The sequence below is a fragment of the Epinephelus moara genome, chromosome 3 (assembly GCF_006386435.1).
Source record: "Epinephelus moara isolate mb chromosome 3, YSFRI_EMoa_1.0, whole genome shotgun sequence".
In the NCBI taxonomy this organism is placed as follows: Eukaryota; Metazoa; Chordata; class Actinopteri; order Perciformes; family Serranidae; genus Epinephelus; species Epinephelus moara.
In genome coordinates this window covers 19,607,382-19,624,086 of record NC_065508.1, presented here as the reverse complement: position 1 = coordinate 19,624,086, position 16,705 = coordinate 19,607,382, and the positions used below count along the sequence as shown (strand labels likewise).

The window sequence follows — 16,705 nt, the reverse complement described above, 5'->3', positions numbered from 1 at the left end:
TGTAGCCTATAGTTCGGCTTTAGCTTCTAACTAGCTTTGTCTTTTTAACCTGTTGTTGCTGCTGAGTCAGTTTGACATCCTGGATATATCCTTCAAACACAGACTGTAGACCCCTCTGTCTGCTTCTCTCTGGAATCACTCTTTCATTTTTCCAAAAATGTGATAATATTTCTTCAAGGAGTGCAGTTTGTAACAGTGTGGACTCTACGCTCAATCGACGGACCATCTCAAAGGGGCAGCCTATCATCAATATCAGCAAATATCCTCATTGTCATTTTTCTTGGCTGTTTGTCATTGTCTGCCTGGTGCTTGGCCGCTAGCACTGTTTGTGGGCTTGGGTGAATGGTGACACAGAGTTCTTCATTTTTTTTTTAAGATCATTTTCTGTCTTTTTTCCTTTATTGGTGAGGATAGTTTAAGCATGAAAGGGGGACACAGAGAGGGGATGACATGCAGCAAAGAGCCGCAGGCTCGAATCAAAAGCGAGGCCACTGCGTCAAGGACATTGCCTTTGTATATGGGACATCTGCTCTACCCACAGAGCCACCGGGTGCACCACTGATTTGTATCTTAAGATGACAAAATGCATCGTGTTTTTACTTTGCATATTTGATCATATGATATTGGACTGCTGATTATTGAATCGATATATCGACCCAGATCAATGTATCATTACACCCCTACTAGGTTTCTCACCAACCATCCACCATGATGACAAACTCAGCCCATATACATAAAATCAGAATTACGTCACTTTAGCTTGGTATGACACGTCTGAAAGGTATAAATGTAATGTATGGTTTGCAGAAATGTGCAAAGCCAATGTTTTCCTCTGGTGACTTGGCTTTGCTCCTAATAGTAAAGATGCACATAGAATATTTATCTATCATACAGAATGAGGTCCCTCGTGATTTTATGGGGTTAGTGTGTTAATAATGAAGCAATTTACACTGCATTTCAATTAGACTAAAAGTCATTAGCAAAGCCTGATTGGACACCATTCATGATAATATGTTATTTTCTAGATCGATAAAAAAAAATGCAAAATGCCATTTGTTTTTGGCTAAGGCTAGTGTCCCTGTAGGGCTGGGAGCGAATGCCAAGAAGAGCAATTAACAACAACTGAAACTATCTAGTGGTCCCATGCTTAGTCATTATAGATAAATCAACTAATTCCCCATCCTGTCTCTAATCTCTTAAGCGATGCCATGCTCCAATATGCCGGAGACATCTGTCCAGCCTGGTGGTGATCAACGCAGCGTCCCTGTTAGGCAGATGAGTGAGTATCCCTGTGCTTAATGGTGCCCTGGTGAGGAGGGAAGCTCCCTAACTCAGCCGCTGTCCCCGGGACCTGGCAGTGATGGACCACGGCCAAGGACCTCCACAGGGCTGCAGCACAAAGCAGTGCAGCCCATCCATATCCACGCTCAGACAGCCACTCTGCCACTGAAGGCCCGGATATATTTCTATTGCTGCACAGAGTTATAGTTTGTTATTCTGGGAGGAGGTGGGTGGAGGTTGGATTGATTGCTCCGCAGCAGGAGGGTGGGGGCAAATCTAGTAGCTGGTAGCTTTATGGTGGTCATATTAGGATGAAGGATCGACTGGGCTGGAGGTTTACGCTGATCAATTCAGTGATCATCGGGAAAACCTTGATGTTGTGGGTGCACCCAGATTATCTGTGCAACAGTCAAACAGTGGATCCATTTTTATTGCAACTGTTTGCTAATGAGAAACGTCCGTCTCAGGCATTTCATCAGATATCGATTACCGATGTGAAGCCCAGGATCAGCTTCCTCATTGATCTGGCCCTGTTCGGACAGTTTCTGTGTATAAGAGGCTTTACGCACTGCATTCCTTCTTCCGCCCCGTGTTCCCATCCATTCTGCAGGAAATCAATGTGGGACATTGGTAAACAGAGTTATGAGCTAGCTCATCCATGCTTACTGCTGGCTGTTTACTGCTAGTGTGTAAGTGAGTATTAAGCTACAGCTGAGCGGTGCAGCATGTCAATAGTAATAGTCCCCGTGGAAAAGATGGCATCTGAATAAAACCCCACAGCTGAGCAAACTCACGCTCACTGAAGGCAGCAGCGCTATCGAGGCTGTGATGGAGCCTCCTCTCATTTAGCAGATTATCTACCAGTATGTCCATTATCTACATCTATAAATCTCTATGTTTTACATCAGTTTGTACCTTAATTGTGAGTTATATGATTTATATGATGATATGATGTATAATTAACTGCGGCTGGTCACAAAATTTGTGATTGGTGACACCATTAAAATACTTTATAATAACCTTTACTCTTACCATTATTTGTTATATTTGTTCTTTAATTTTCATTTTTTCATTTACTGAAACTAACTTTGTTCATGTATGTCACATAAACTTGCAAGATCTTTCAAATTTCAATCAAACTATTAGATTTCAGTGCAGGTAAAACTTAAGCCAAACAAGACAAAGAGTCTACAGCAGTAACACGTATTATCACTCTTATTATGACATAAGACAATTACCTGAGAAAAAATAAGACAGGTAGCTTTTGTGATACTGTCTACTGACAGACAGGTTTTTTTTTCTCTTTTCTTTCAGCAGTAGGTCGTCTACGCTGGTGCTTTGTTGTAATTTGCTCCGTACAATAAAGCGATCCATTGTCCCACTCACGGCTTTCTCCTTTTAAATGTTATCATCCACAACACTGGCTGCCAATCAGGGCTTTTGATGTGCCACACATTTATAATTCCCACACGTAAATGGCGACAAATAGGTTCCCTGTGAAGGTTTTTTTTTAAATTAAATTAAATTAAATTACATTTTTTGGCTAGAGTTTGCCTTGCCTTTGCGTTATTGGGAAATGGGTGTGCACAACATACTGACACAGTCAAATAAAAATTCATTCATAACTTTTTGTATAGGCGCAGTTGAATATTTCAGTAATAGTGTGTGGTTATCAGAAAAGCCCACGGCACACCTGGCACACCTGGATTGAGAAACAGTGGTTGACAGCACTATACACAGAATACAGCTAATGGTGATGGGAATGTCATCAGTTGTGCTGGTATTTGATCATAAACCAAAGGGAAGGGAAGGCTATCGCTGGAGACGTAAGACATCTGCTATTCATTCAATATGACCTTGTGAGATCGGGACGACGGTTTACTGTACCTAGGCTACAAGCCCGAGAGCAGAGGTTGTTTGTCCCCACTAGTATTGTGCTCCTGAACAAGCACCTCAGCTCTGCGTGTAAATGTGATTTCTGTTTATTCATCAAATCAGTATTTTAATAGGACTCACCTAAACAACCCTACTGTGTTCATGATGCTGGCATGATGCTTGATGATATGTGCTGCTTTTTGTTTGTATTGTATTGTGTTGTGTTGGTGCTCCTGATGACTGTGGGACGCAAGTCAAATTTCCCCACTGGGGACAAATAAACTATCTATCTGTCTATCTGTCTATCTATCTATCTATCTATCTATCTATCTATCTATCTATCTATCTATCCATCCATCTATCCATCCATCCACGTCTCTATCTGGCTGATGACTGGCTGACTGAACTTGCTGCTGCTCCGTCACATCCACTGAGCACAGAGTCCAGAGAGCCACATTAGTGCACGTTCACTGAGGAGTTGAGATCTGTCCAAAAAGCTGCGAGCTGCTTTTCAGCTCATGTTGGCACAGTGGATTTGACTCTCTAAGGACCATGAATGTACAGACTTTCATGGCAGTCTATCAAATAGCTGTTGAGATATTTCAGTCTGGACCAAAGTGGTGGACCAACACACTGGTACTGCCATCCCTAGAGCTGTGCCACTAGCATTGATAAAATGAAATAGAATCAAACAAGGACCCTCGTTTTCGAGACATACCAGGTCTCTGCAGTATGGATGTGGGTGAAACTCCAATGTTAGTCTTTGTTGTTAACTACTTATAAATAAAACAATCTGTATGGGGGAAAGTACAAACTGACTTCAGTGGGTAGATTTCTGACCCACTTGCCTGACAAGACGTTAACGCTGAACCCTGCATACTATAAAGAAGAGTGACACAACCTTTACACTAATATGAGATCACTTGCATATCTGAGTATACTGTAAGCTGTAGGCTCTTGGGGCCCCTGTGCGCCCACGTTAACTGATGTGAGCGTCCCGTAACATATTCTCTATTAATGTAGGGGATTGTTGATCTGCTTATTGCTGGTGGCAGTAAGTGTCAGGGGGCCTATAGCACAGCTTTGCCCTGAGGCCAACCCACGGGTTCATGCCAGCATACTTCATATAATATTTCAGAAGGAGGCACTTCACATTTAAAGTCAGGGTGGTGGTCAGAGGGATGTAGATTACTACACAAAGCGGTCTGCAGTTGTGTGTGTGTGTGAGTGCGTATATGTGTGTGTAAAGGGCCTGGGGGAGTGTTGAGTGCAAGGGGAGTGGGGGGATAACAACCCTGCAAATTACAACCTTCTTCAATTTTCCACATCAAGGCCTTTCTGGAGAGAGAAAGTTGCAGAATTGGAGAGAAGCTCTGAAATCCCGAATTGACCCGAGTCAGAAGTGCCCTTGAGAGTGAACTAACCCGAAAAGCAAAACAAACAAAGCTTTCTGTATCTTCAGAGTGTTCTTTCTCTGGGCCACAAATTATTAAATCAAGTTTATTACATTCGTGCTGCTGAGTTTAACTGTCCTCTATGACTCCCTCCTTGTTTCAGCGTGGACTGGTTTAATGTCAGACGCCGACTGAGGTGCAGGGGAGGATAAGTCATTAGTCGAGTCTGTGAGACAGGAAGCATCAGCGTCATTAGCAGTCATTAGTTTGCAGACAGCGGGTCACGTCGCCACCACACGCTGCCGCTCTCCATCGTTCACACATACAGTATGATGGACTGACTCAGGAGGGACACCACGCCTACATCCTGCTGCTGCCATGTCTCATGTGTGTGACAACTGAAGCAGTGTCCTGTGCGAGCGTGTGTCTGCGTGTGATCTGGACAGAGAACATACATGCAATCATTTATTTTGCTTCTTTTAATGCCATCTCTGCTCGCCTCAGATGAGACACTCTCCCTGTCGCCTCGCGCTCGGAGCTGGAGCGAGGCTTATAGCGCTAAACAAATTGACAATTATCATGCCAATCTTCGCCTCATTGGCTTCCAGCAGAGTTTAGAATAGACTTTAAAATGCTGCTGATTATTTTCAAAGCGTCAGGGTTTAACCATTCCCTGTGTATCCAGAGAGAGGCATTATCAGTCAAAAGCCAAGGATTCAAATTAAAATTTATTGCACTGTTGCAATTACGGTCCATATTGTTTGGAGCCGACCGCCTGAAGACATTATTAGACTTGCAGGCCATTTCTCATAACCTCTTTTAAAAATCAATTTCAGCCTGTATTTGATATTTATGGCTGTCTAGTGTTATTAGATTAATTTACTCTAATTCATTTATCATCAGGGATACAAAACTCTTATGGTTCCCTAATGAATTAGCTGGAGAATGAACAACAGAATGGAGGTTAGGTGAATGCACACAAGAGGTTTAAACATATTGTTTGGATTTGCATAGATAATGTGATCTGAATCCAGATTTCAGCAGTAATATTCTCCCCCTACCCTGACCTGTAAACTGAAAACATGAGGTTACATTTAGGCACAAACAAAACCCCTCGGTTATGGCTAAAAAAAAATCTTGCTGTAGCTTAAATATCTGATTTTGGAAGTCCGATACCCCCTGGAAAACCAGAAATGTGAAAAACAACCGCTTTTTGTGGCACTATACAGACAGGAAACAGAGTGATAACGCTGCTGGAAATGCAGCAATGTATCAGTTAAAAACAACCGCTTCTCATGGTGCTATCCCTGCTGGAGAAACAGCGACAAGCTGCTACAAAACATCCACATCTGGGGGCTATAAAGCCACAATGACAACTACAACCAGTGTTGTTGTGTGTTGGTCTTGAACAGTGCTCTGCAGCTTAGCATGTGTCCTGCCCAGGTGATACACGCTCCACCATCCCCTCCACTTCAACAGAGTCACTTAAGAAACGATTACACTCACCAGCCACTTTATTAGGTACACCTTGCTAGTACTGGGTTGGACCCCCTTTCTAATTCTTGGTGGCATAGATTCAACAAGGTGNCAATACTCAGGTAGGCTGTGGTGTTTAAACCATGCTCAGTTGGTACTAAGGGGCCCAAAGTGTGTGTGTAAACTGGCTGTGTGTGAAAATCCTAGAAAATACTCAGACCAGCCACAACCACACCACGTTCAAAGTCACTTAAATCACCTTTCTCTCTCATTCTGATGCTCAGTTTGAACTTCAGCAGGTCGTCTTGACCATATCTGCATGCCTAAATGGATTGAGTTGCTGCCACGTGATTGGCTGATTAGCTATATGTGTTAACAAGCAATTGCACAGGTGTACCTAATAAAGTGGCTGGTGAGTGTGTCTGATATGTGTGAAACATGCAAACGTAAGGTGTTTGTCGTTTGCAGAAACAGACAATGCCAACATTTTCTTCTGGCGACTGGGCTGCACCTGAGTGACACAATTTCGGGGACCTAACAGCACTTCCTCTCAGAGTCATTACTCAGTCAAATCTGAACACACAGATATCACACACATCCTGCTACAATCATTCACACTGTACTACTGTCCATCAAGGATATATAATATGTCCACAGTTATTAAGAAATCAAGCATTCCTTGTAACTTCACATCATGTCTCATAATCCTCAAATTCTGTCTTATTCTTCCATTTTCAAAGTACTCCAGGTCGTTTTTGTCTGCGCAGTGTGAACAGGAACTGTTGTGGCCAAAGCAGCGGGACTTTTCATGACGTAGATGCGACAGAATGTAAACCAATAAGCTAAAAACACAGATGTGAAGATAGTTTTAATATTCAGTCATTTGACGTAGTTCATCCTTAATAATGTTTCATCAGACTGGCTGTGCAGCGCAGCACGAGGCTCAATTGATGTTGCAGGTTATTTTTACTACATGATCCTCACGAGGCTCCGCACTTTCATTGACACTTCAAACAAACTTTATTTTCTTCTGGGACACCTCCTCTTCAATTTTGAAAGAATATCATGGAATATGGCCCAGTGTCTTTCTTGTATTGTAACGCCCTGTTCTGTTTCTATTACTGATTTTCACTTGGAAAATGTAACTGGCAGCTTCTGTTTAGACTCAGTTTGGACTTCTTTGGTTCGAATACACAAAGATCTGAGCACTACTGCCAAATACAGATGTTTTTGTGACATAAAAAGACACAGACAGTAGCTCTGTGTTACACACCTGGTGCACACATCCCAGACAGTTACTTACACTGGTTGCGTGTGTGAGCCCTCTCTGGTGATAACGCCCTCCTTGTCCATCAGCATTTGCCTGAACGTGCTCACTTTCTGTCGAATCTCTTCTTCTGTGTACCTGAGGTTGGACACAAAGACACAACGGTTAGTAGATGCGCACACACACACACACACACACACACATAGACAGGAGCAGTGCGTACTTTTTCTGCATCAATCTATGGTGTAAATGAGAATAAAAGTCAGAATAAAAGTCCTCTGCTACCTTCATGTTGTTACTGGGAAGGACAAATGCACATGTTCTAAATATTGAAAGGGACGTATCCCCTGCACCCCCGCTGAAATCTACACCTGCGCACACACACTCATCAATGCGATGCATGTTTGTATCGGTACTGCAGGTTTGACTATTCGGCTGAGCAGTGAGCAGACAGGAATGAAAGCGAATGATGAACATATTTCAACCTGAAGCAGCAGCGTTGAATGCAGCATGGTTACTGGCAAAGCTAACTGTCATCTGTCATAACTGCCAGATGTCCGTGTAGGAGCCATGTCATCCACAGCTATCACACAGAGTCCAACAAATGGCAAAGAGCCGTGCTCTGACCGTTTCCTAACCAAAAATGACACGCGGCCCGAATGATGTATATTCTGATGACTCACTGTCAACCTCTGCTGACCCCGGCGGGTTCCCTGTTCAGGCCCGGGCTGCGTGTCATGTTTTATTCTGTAAGCAAAGCGCTGAGTTGAGAGTAACTGTGGGGCAGTGAGAGGAGCTTTCAGCAGGCTGACAGAGAGAATACTGAAGACTTCTGCAGTGAGACATTACTGTCTGTGCCTCACTGTAGATGTCGGTTTATGTTTTCTAATTGAGAATGTCTGGCTTTTTAAAATTCTGATACATTGCGTCTATCGTTGGATGCAACAGACGAGCATTAAAGTAATCAGTTATACTTTAAAGGGTAATTCTGGTAATTTTCTGTGTCTAAATTACTACTGGGAACAACAAATTAGCGGCCGCGAAACCAGTGGCAATGTGATCCCTGCAGGCAATTGAACTACGTCATTGTACATTGATGGTGTGAACACGCCGTGAGTGGCAGCCTGTGACGCTCAATACTGAAGGAATTTCAAAAATTGTTGTTCCCATTAATCACAAAAAACAAAGTTACCCTTTGTGATTTTATTTGGTGAAGTAGATAATGAATGCATTAAACTCTCCTTAAATATTCCATGCACACAGCTTTGGGCTCCATCCTCCCAGTTTGCAATAGCACAAGTAAGAGTCTGACCACGGGGCTGCAACTGTAAGACTGTATCCGCTGACAGCTCTGCAAGGGGGGCAGCAGTAATTCAACCAGGCTGAACAACCTCGACAGCGACAATGAAGCAACTTCTGTCCTGTGCCATTCTGCAGACTCTCATAGGGGACTTATGTCTGAGAACTTGACAGCGCATGGCCTCTTTAATGCACTGTACACCGAGCTGATCTCCTGGTGCATTCACACCATCTCCACATTCTGCTCGGGCTGTGGTAATGGGATGTAATGAGCTACAGAGGCAGAGAAACATGAAGGGAGAGGAGAGGACGGAGGAAGGAGGGGGGGCGAGAATTAATAAAGCCGTCAAAGTGTAGCCAGGAGCCAGACACAGACTGACTGGAAGCCTCAGCCATTAATAATATACTGTAGTGTTCGTATTAAGTATAACAAGAGCATATGTGAGGGGTGGCTGGGATACAGCAGTGTGCTCAGATAAAGATTCAATAATTATACACAATTAAAAATGGGTATGAGTAAGTGATAACATCTGAAATGTGAGCGCCACTTGTAATGATGAAAGTATTGAGGAACTGTCTATCACTTCGTGCTGAAACAAACACTCTTACTTGGCAACAATTTCTCTTTGTCACTCTTACAGCAACATTTTGAGGAACATGCTTATTCGCTCTTTTGCAGAGAAAAATACTGTCGGGTGAAACCTGATCAACATGCTCAGCAGTTGGAGCAGCAGAAGTGATTGTGACACAGCTCATGGAGACAACTGTGCGTTCCAATCCGCATACTACCAAACTGTCAAGTATGCCAGAAAAAAGATTTAATGTGTCTCAAAACATAGTATGTCAAATGCAGTATGTCAAAAATACCAGGATGTTCTACTACATCTCTCTTCCTCTTAATAGGTTTGTGGAATTTTTTTTTATCCATTCATTCATTTTCCGTAACCGCTATCCTGTTGGGGGTCGCCGGGGGGGGGCTATCCCAGCTGACATTGGGCAAGAGGCAGGGTACACCCTGGACACACAGGGCTGACACATAGAGACAGACAACCATTCACACTCACATTCACAGAGTCACCAATTAACCTGCATGTCTTTGGACTGTGGGAGGAAGCCGGAGTACCCGGAGAAAACCCACACTGACACGGGGAGAACATGCAAGCTCCGCACAGAAGGGCTCCCCCACCCTGGGTTCGAACCAGGAACGCTCTTGCTGTGAGGCGACAATGCTAACCACTGCATGAGACCCTAAAAAAAAGGGTGGATCACAGGGAGTACCACCAGTTGGTCCAGGAGCTTCACCTCAATGATGGCCATTTCCAGGCATGTTTTAGGATGACTCTGGGGCAGTTTGACAACCTGCTGTCTATCGTCTGGCCATATAGCTCTGGGTATCCAGCAACCACTACCACCAGTTTCTCCTCCATTGTTTACCAACTGTAAACTTGGGCGCTTGTGCTTTTCTGCTCTGAGTTCAGAGCGCCCCAGCAAAAATGCCAGATGCAGAAAATAAGGGCGTGTCACAACACAAGAAATGCAAACACAAAGCTTCATTCTCAATAAAAAATTTTACACAAAGCCAACTCCAACTGCTAAAACATTTCCTGTGTGATCAGGGCCTGAACGTAGCTTAAAAGACCTGACCAGCAGTATGAATATTAGCCTCAGACCCAGAGTACACAAAGCTCCTCAGGCCATCTGACAAGTGAGCTCCACTTGCAATCAGCAGGAGTGCAGAAGGGAACTGTCCATCACTCAGTGCTGAAACATGGACTCCTACTTGGCAACAGATTCTTTTCCCTTCTCTGAGCTGGGGCTCAAGGCAGGACCAGTTCTATACACCGGATTGTAAATTAACCAGTGGCTCATCACAGTGTGGAAATGACATTAACTGAGAAGTGTTAGCTTTTCCAAGATTAAATATAGCAGCCGATACCTTGTATTCAGAGTTTGGTGCTCTCAGCACATTGGCAGTGTGGAGAATGAGATTAGGAGAAGTGCGATGGAGAGCTGAAATAGCTGGAAGATGGCCCAGCAGACAAGAAGCCAGCCGGTGTGACAGCACCATCGGGTCCCGCTGTACGGCAATCTCTCAGCCCAGCAGGTGTCAACTCAGCACAAAGGAGGCCACAAACACACACTTTATATTCATGGCTTTCTATGCACATGGCCGTACGTTAGCTGCGTCCCAACGACTCTACAGCAGTCCCCTCCTGCTCTCAGCTGTCGTTTATCGAGGAAGGGTGTACAATAGGTAGAGGGGTGAGAAGGCTCTGAAAGGATACTGGCTGAATGGGCAAACAGACGCCATGGCTGTGGGGCTTTCTCCTTCCCATTGTGCTGATGATGGTGAGGATGTTAGCGCCTGCAGCTATCTTTGTTGACTCCAGCTCAAGCAAGAAAAGAGGAGTCAGAGCTTGTGAAGCTGAAGCGTCTGCTGACATATGACCTATAATGTCTATATTCTCTTACTGTCCTCCATTGAATTGCTCCATTCTGAAGTTTTGCACAGCTCCGCAGCATGAAGCAGCAAAGTTGGGTTCCTTTTGATCGGTCTCGCTCATTAACCAAAGCCAGAGAGTGTATGCCCGGCAGTGGTGCTGCTTCGACAAAGAGAGGTATGAGCCAGAAGAATCCCCCACAGCACCTGAGTGCCTGCAGGAGCCTGGCGAATGGTGGGCAGATTTACCTACAGTGATGAAAATCTGAAAAGAAGCCTGAGAGAAGAAATCTAAAAGCTTTCTCTTACCTGATTGCCAAACTTTTAAGTTGCATTCAAGAGGAGCTCTGCAAAAGTGGGCTCTGAATCAATCTGTGTAAATGGCCACATATTGGATGTTTGTCAGTGGATATTAGGATGAGCACACTGAAACAACACCTCTCTCCTCTGCACATTTAACTAGCACTTCTTGCAGCTGTAAAGGTAGCTGCTTTCTGCATAACATACCATCTGTTCTGCCCTGACACAGTGCAGAGGAGGGGGAGATGGAGCGGTCACTCTCAGCCAGACTGGGTAACACTGAATTCAAATTAAAATTAATGTTGAACTGAGCACAGCACCTGCAGTCCAGTCGCCAGTTTCTGCAAAGCACGAATATGCTTGTCTATATCTATAGGTTTCATACATATTTCATCAACGTTTTAAATGAGCCGACTTTGTCATCGGGATGTGGAGGGGATGGTGGACAGCATGTCACTTAGGCGAGAATCCTGTCAAGCTGTAGACCACTGTTCAAGACCGACAAACCACAAAACCGGTTGTTTTACAGAGTCATCACTGTGTTTCCAGCGGCTGTTCTTGTTGCTCTTTTTCGCGCAGCTTTTTAGCCTCTAAACATGGGTGTTTTTTAGCAACCCGTTGTGTTTTTCCAGCTGCGGTTGCTTTTTTTTTTTACCCAGACATCACTGCATTTCCCGCAGGGATAGAGCCACAAAAAAGTGGTTGCTTTGTGGAAGACATCGCTGTGTTTCCTTCAGGACAGTGTCATAAAGATCAGTTGTTTTGTCACTGCATTTCCTGCAAGGATAGTGCCCTCAAACCTGGGCACTCTAAGCCACCACATGATCCTTTTTGTGAGTGTGGCGTGGTTTTTTGTGCCTTGACATAACCACGTACCACAGCATTCTTCAAACATTAAGTTTCAAAGTATCTACTACATAATAATGTACAAATGTCACGTATCCTTTGGTTGCAGAAATGTACAACGCCAACATTTACTCTGGCGACTGGGTTGGCACCTGTGTGTTTTCATTTGTGTATGAGTGTATGAGATGAAACTATTCAGAGGCCAGTGTTAGTCAAGTGGATCCAAATGAAAGCCATTTAGCCCAGACCCACTGCCTACAGCATGCGGAGTTGCAGTGATTTGGGCGGAGAGAGAGACAGGGGACATCGATCAGAGCGAGGGGCTCCCCGCCACCCTGCCCATGAAAAATCACCACAATTAAAGAACTTGATTGGAGTAATTAGACAGCTCCGAGCACCCACAGATTCCCCCCATTAACTCACAATCCTGCAAAATGAATAGTTGTGGCCCAGAGACCATCCTTACACTGATAGTCATCGATTTGATGAGGACGTGTCTACGTGCGGGGTGTGTGTGTGTGCGCTCCTTCTGACTGCCAGTGATGTTTCTGCGCTTGATGTCTGAGGAGCCTTTTTCCACAAGTCATCCCCAGGCGCTGCGTACACCTATGAAACTCTGCAGCCATCAATCCTGCTGCAAAGAGTACAGAGCCAAAGCGATGCCAATGTAGTTAGTAAGATTGAATGGCACTGGGAACATGGGAAAGCAAACCTGAACACCCCCACATTTCTATTTCAGGGGCAGAATTAAAACGACCTGCGGAGCCACAGTGATATAGTTAAACTCTCAAGTGGAGAGGACTTTCAATTGATGCTCTCCACAGTCATAGATTTTCTGGTTAGATAACAGAGACCAGACAGCAAGAGGAGCAAAGAAAGAGAACACCTTTCTCTCACTATATATAGCTGCCCTTTTCACCTCCCCCGCAGTGTAAGCAGATCAATGGCTGGAGCAGCACAATCTGCTGTTACCACTCTTTCTGATTGCTCATCTTCTCCGAGACCCTCTGTGACAACAGCATTTGAAGCTCTTTTGTCTAGCATGGACCTGCTATATTGGCTCAGGAACCCCCGGTGACAAAAATAAAATGGGTTATTCTCCTCGAGATGCCTCCCCTCTAATTTTCAGTCGTGTAGGACACAGGCTTATCGTCTCATGACGCAGGCTTTGGCTCGCAGGAAAACCTCCATCAGAGCGGAGATAGTTATTTGCTCTGGCCTCTGAGTGCAGCTCTCTTAATAAGATCCAAGCTACTCACATCTCTTGCAATTCAAAAAGTGTCACTGCAGATGTTACTAAAGCAATACCACAGCAGCCGCGGCCAAAATGCAGCAATTTAGCTCCCGACTATAAACCTCTCCCCTTTCTGTCTCAGTTTACTCTTCTGTCTTGGTGTGTCCTTTTGTTCATGTAAAAACACAAATTCAGTATCTCTGTGTTATGTTGAACCTCTACTTACAGTTAACAAGTTAACTTTCTAAAATGCAAAAGGTGGGGTATTATCTGCTGTGTTGAGAAAGCTCTTACCATCATGGCCGTACGCAGGATTTTAGCAATACCAAGGTCAAAAAACGGCCTTGTGTAAAGTCTTTAAGGAACACTTTACTCTCCAGATGTATTTATTTTAAATGTTTGGAAAGAAAAAATTGTATCCTCTGTCCTCTGTCTCTCTGCTTTCCATAACCTGCTCCTCCTCTCCCATATCCTCTTGTACATACTTTCCATTAGTGTGTCTCTCTGTTTTTGACTCTTTAGCCCTTTTTAAACAGGAATTGTGCAAATTTGCAAGAAAGCGTGAACAAGTAACAAAACGTGTAGCTTAGCGTGTGACGTAAACAGTGACGTGGGAGGGAAGCTGCGGCTAGTTAGGCCTTCAGTGATTCTCTCATAAGTTGGCCCGTTCTTCACCGTCCCCGTCATCTGACGGTTAATGGCCTCTTCATTTGCGAGGACAAGGAGGGCACACAATTCCTTGTCTCCTCAGTTGCTCATCTTTACAGAGTCTGTCAGGTTTGCGTTTCCCTCTTGCTACTAGCTACTAGCTACTCGCTAATTCTTGCTATCAGCTGTTTCCTGTTTATCCACCGCCAGTGGCTCGCACATGCGGCGTCATCAACAGCTCCTCCCACAAGTCATCAACTGTCCCTCCCGTGGCGGAAGGACGCCTTGTTCTGTTTGAAACAAAAAGGTTCCGCCAATATGTCTACCCTACGAGGCGGAAAATTGGGCACCTTGGATCAACTCGCCAATCCGGCTCTGTGTGTCTAAACACTCGCAGCTTGCCGGCAAAACGGCCCAACATTCGCCGAAAATCTGGCAGTGTAAAAGGGGCTTTTGTCTTATCTCACCCTCTGTATTCACTGCATCATTTTGGATTTAACTTACACAAATATGTGTTATACAAATATATTAATGCAATGATGATCTTAATACACTATAATAAATCAATTATCAAAGGACACATGCAGTATATCTTTGTAATAAGGACACTGGATCAGGTCAGCTTTTGTTCCTGTTGAACAGAATAAAGGACATAATGTTAATCCTATCCTGGGCACAGCTGGAAGTAGCTACCTGCTCCTCCTCTTTCCTCTTCATCACCTCCTCTCTTTCTTTTTTCTCTTAGACTTGTCACCTTGTCCTCCACCTCCACTCCTTCTCACAGCTTAGCCTTGACTGATTTATCCTTATTGATATTTACATGTAAAAGTTACAATTCCACTATCACCCACTTCGTCACCCACACACCAGTTGGGTGTACGCTTCTGCAAACACATTTCAGACGTATCATATGATGATGATTCTGAAGTGACACAGTATATAAGATGACATTGTCATCTGGTGGTAAGGGGGATGGTGGATGGTGTGACACCTCGGAGAGACAGCTGCAGACCACCACAAACCACAGTTCAAGACCAACAAAGAAGAAAATTGGTCATTGCTATTTTTCCAGCAGGGATCCCACCCCTGAAAGCAGGTATTTTCAGCCATTTTTTCCTAACCATAACCAACTGGTTTACCATTAATGTCAATACTCTGTTACCAACTTGTGTGTGTTCTTGCATGCATTGTGCGGATGCATATATGGGGTCCCTGTGTTTAAAAGGAGCCCCTTTTAGCCTGCAGTTTAGAGTGAGTGAGGCCCCGTGAAGAGAGCTCATTAGAGAGCTGGAAAAAGGCTCAAACACTACAGGAGCTCAAATCATGCCCAATCATTATGTCTCAATTAGTGTGGAAAGACGCCCCAGAAATAAAAACTGGACCCTTGCATGCATAGCAGCCCTCAAGCCTGAAATGTGTCAGTGAGCTCAGGGCTCCTACAGCTCAGATTTAAGGCTTATTTTAAACCACTCAGAATGAAATTTAAGACCAATTTTAGAATAACTAAAGCTGAAGACAGAGAGAAAAAAATGAACCAACATAAACTACAGTTTTGCCCGAATGTTTAGTGCAACAGAAAACGGGATTTTTCTGAGAAATACCTGGTGTTTGTCAGAAGGTTTCTCTGCAATTTTATGTTACTCACTATGCATGTGAGATTCCATCCTATTGTGCATCTCCTTGCACCAGGGTCAGCCTTGCCGCAAATGTTGGCCATCTCAGTTAAATGGCCAGTTTTTGTTAAAGAGTACAATGACAGCTAACTAGGAGACAGATTATCCTCTGCTCTGAGCATCACAGCAGGAAATTAAATATGAGGTTCCACTATCCTGATCTGTGTCAGGAGAATGTGAAAGGCACTCATTCATTCAAAAAGAATGTTACTAAAGAAAGATGTTACTAATTATCTTAAGATTTTACAATGCAATGTCAGAGAAAAAGATTGATAAAATCCTACTTCCTATGTTTTAGCAATTTTAAAGTTGGGATTAAATGAATATTGCCTTTTCTCACCTATTTAAAAACATATGCTAACATATGTTCTTTGGTCCTGTAAAACAAAATGTGACGTGTGCTTGCATTAACTTTTACCAACCAATTTCAATCAATAATACCATGACACCCACCCCCTAATCCAACACTTTTAGCCACACAGAGCTAGTTAACTAGCTTGCAACAGCATGCTACGTCAGTGTATCTTAGTTTCCCCAAATTACTGTGGTTACCGTGACGTAGAATTTATTCACCTAGGGAGAGTGGTATCTGTGACAGCTCCAGATTATGCTCAAGACATTTTACAGTGGATGATGACAGCCAATGTTACGTGGAGCATACGAATGATTTCCTCTTTCTCTGCCTTACAGATACTACTATCCTGTTGGTGTTGACATCATCAGGGTCTCACTGTTATGAGGCGCCTACTTTTTAACTTTCAAACCTTTGTTTTCATTTCCAAAACAATGTGGCTGAGGTCTAATTCATTCATTCACTCACCTCTCCCTCATCCTCCTGCTCTAACGCTGGAGCCACCAGCTGACCCTGAGCCTGTGGTCCCCTGTAGCTCTGCCAAACTCTAAACCCGCCCACTTTTTAGACGTCCAATTTGATTAAAATCCCTCTTATAACTGTACTCTGATCAAATATCC

General features: G+C 43.9%; 1 protein-coding gene across 2 annotated transcripts in view; it reads right to left on the bottom strand.

Annotated features, from left to right (window-relative positions):
* srrm3 (serine/arginine repetitive matrix 3) overlaps window positions 1-16,705 on the bottom strand; it is a 131,139-nt gene that overhangs the window by 40,142 nt on the left and 74,292 nt on the right. For both annotated transcript variants that reach the window (XM_050041195.1, XM_050041196.1), the window contains exon 3: window positions 7,330-7,431. In XM_050041195.1, the coding sequence (XP_049897152.1) occupies window positions 7,330-7,431 (102 nt within the window). The remainder of the gene's footprint in view (window positions 1-7,329; window positions 7,432-16,705) is intronic.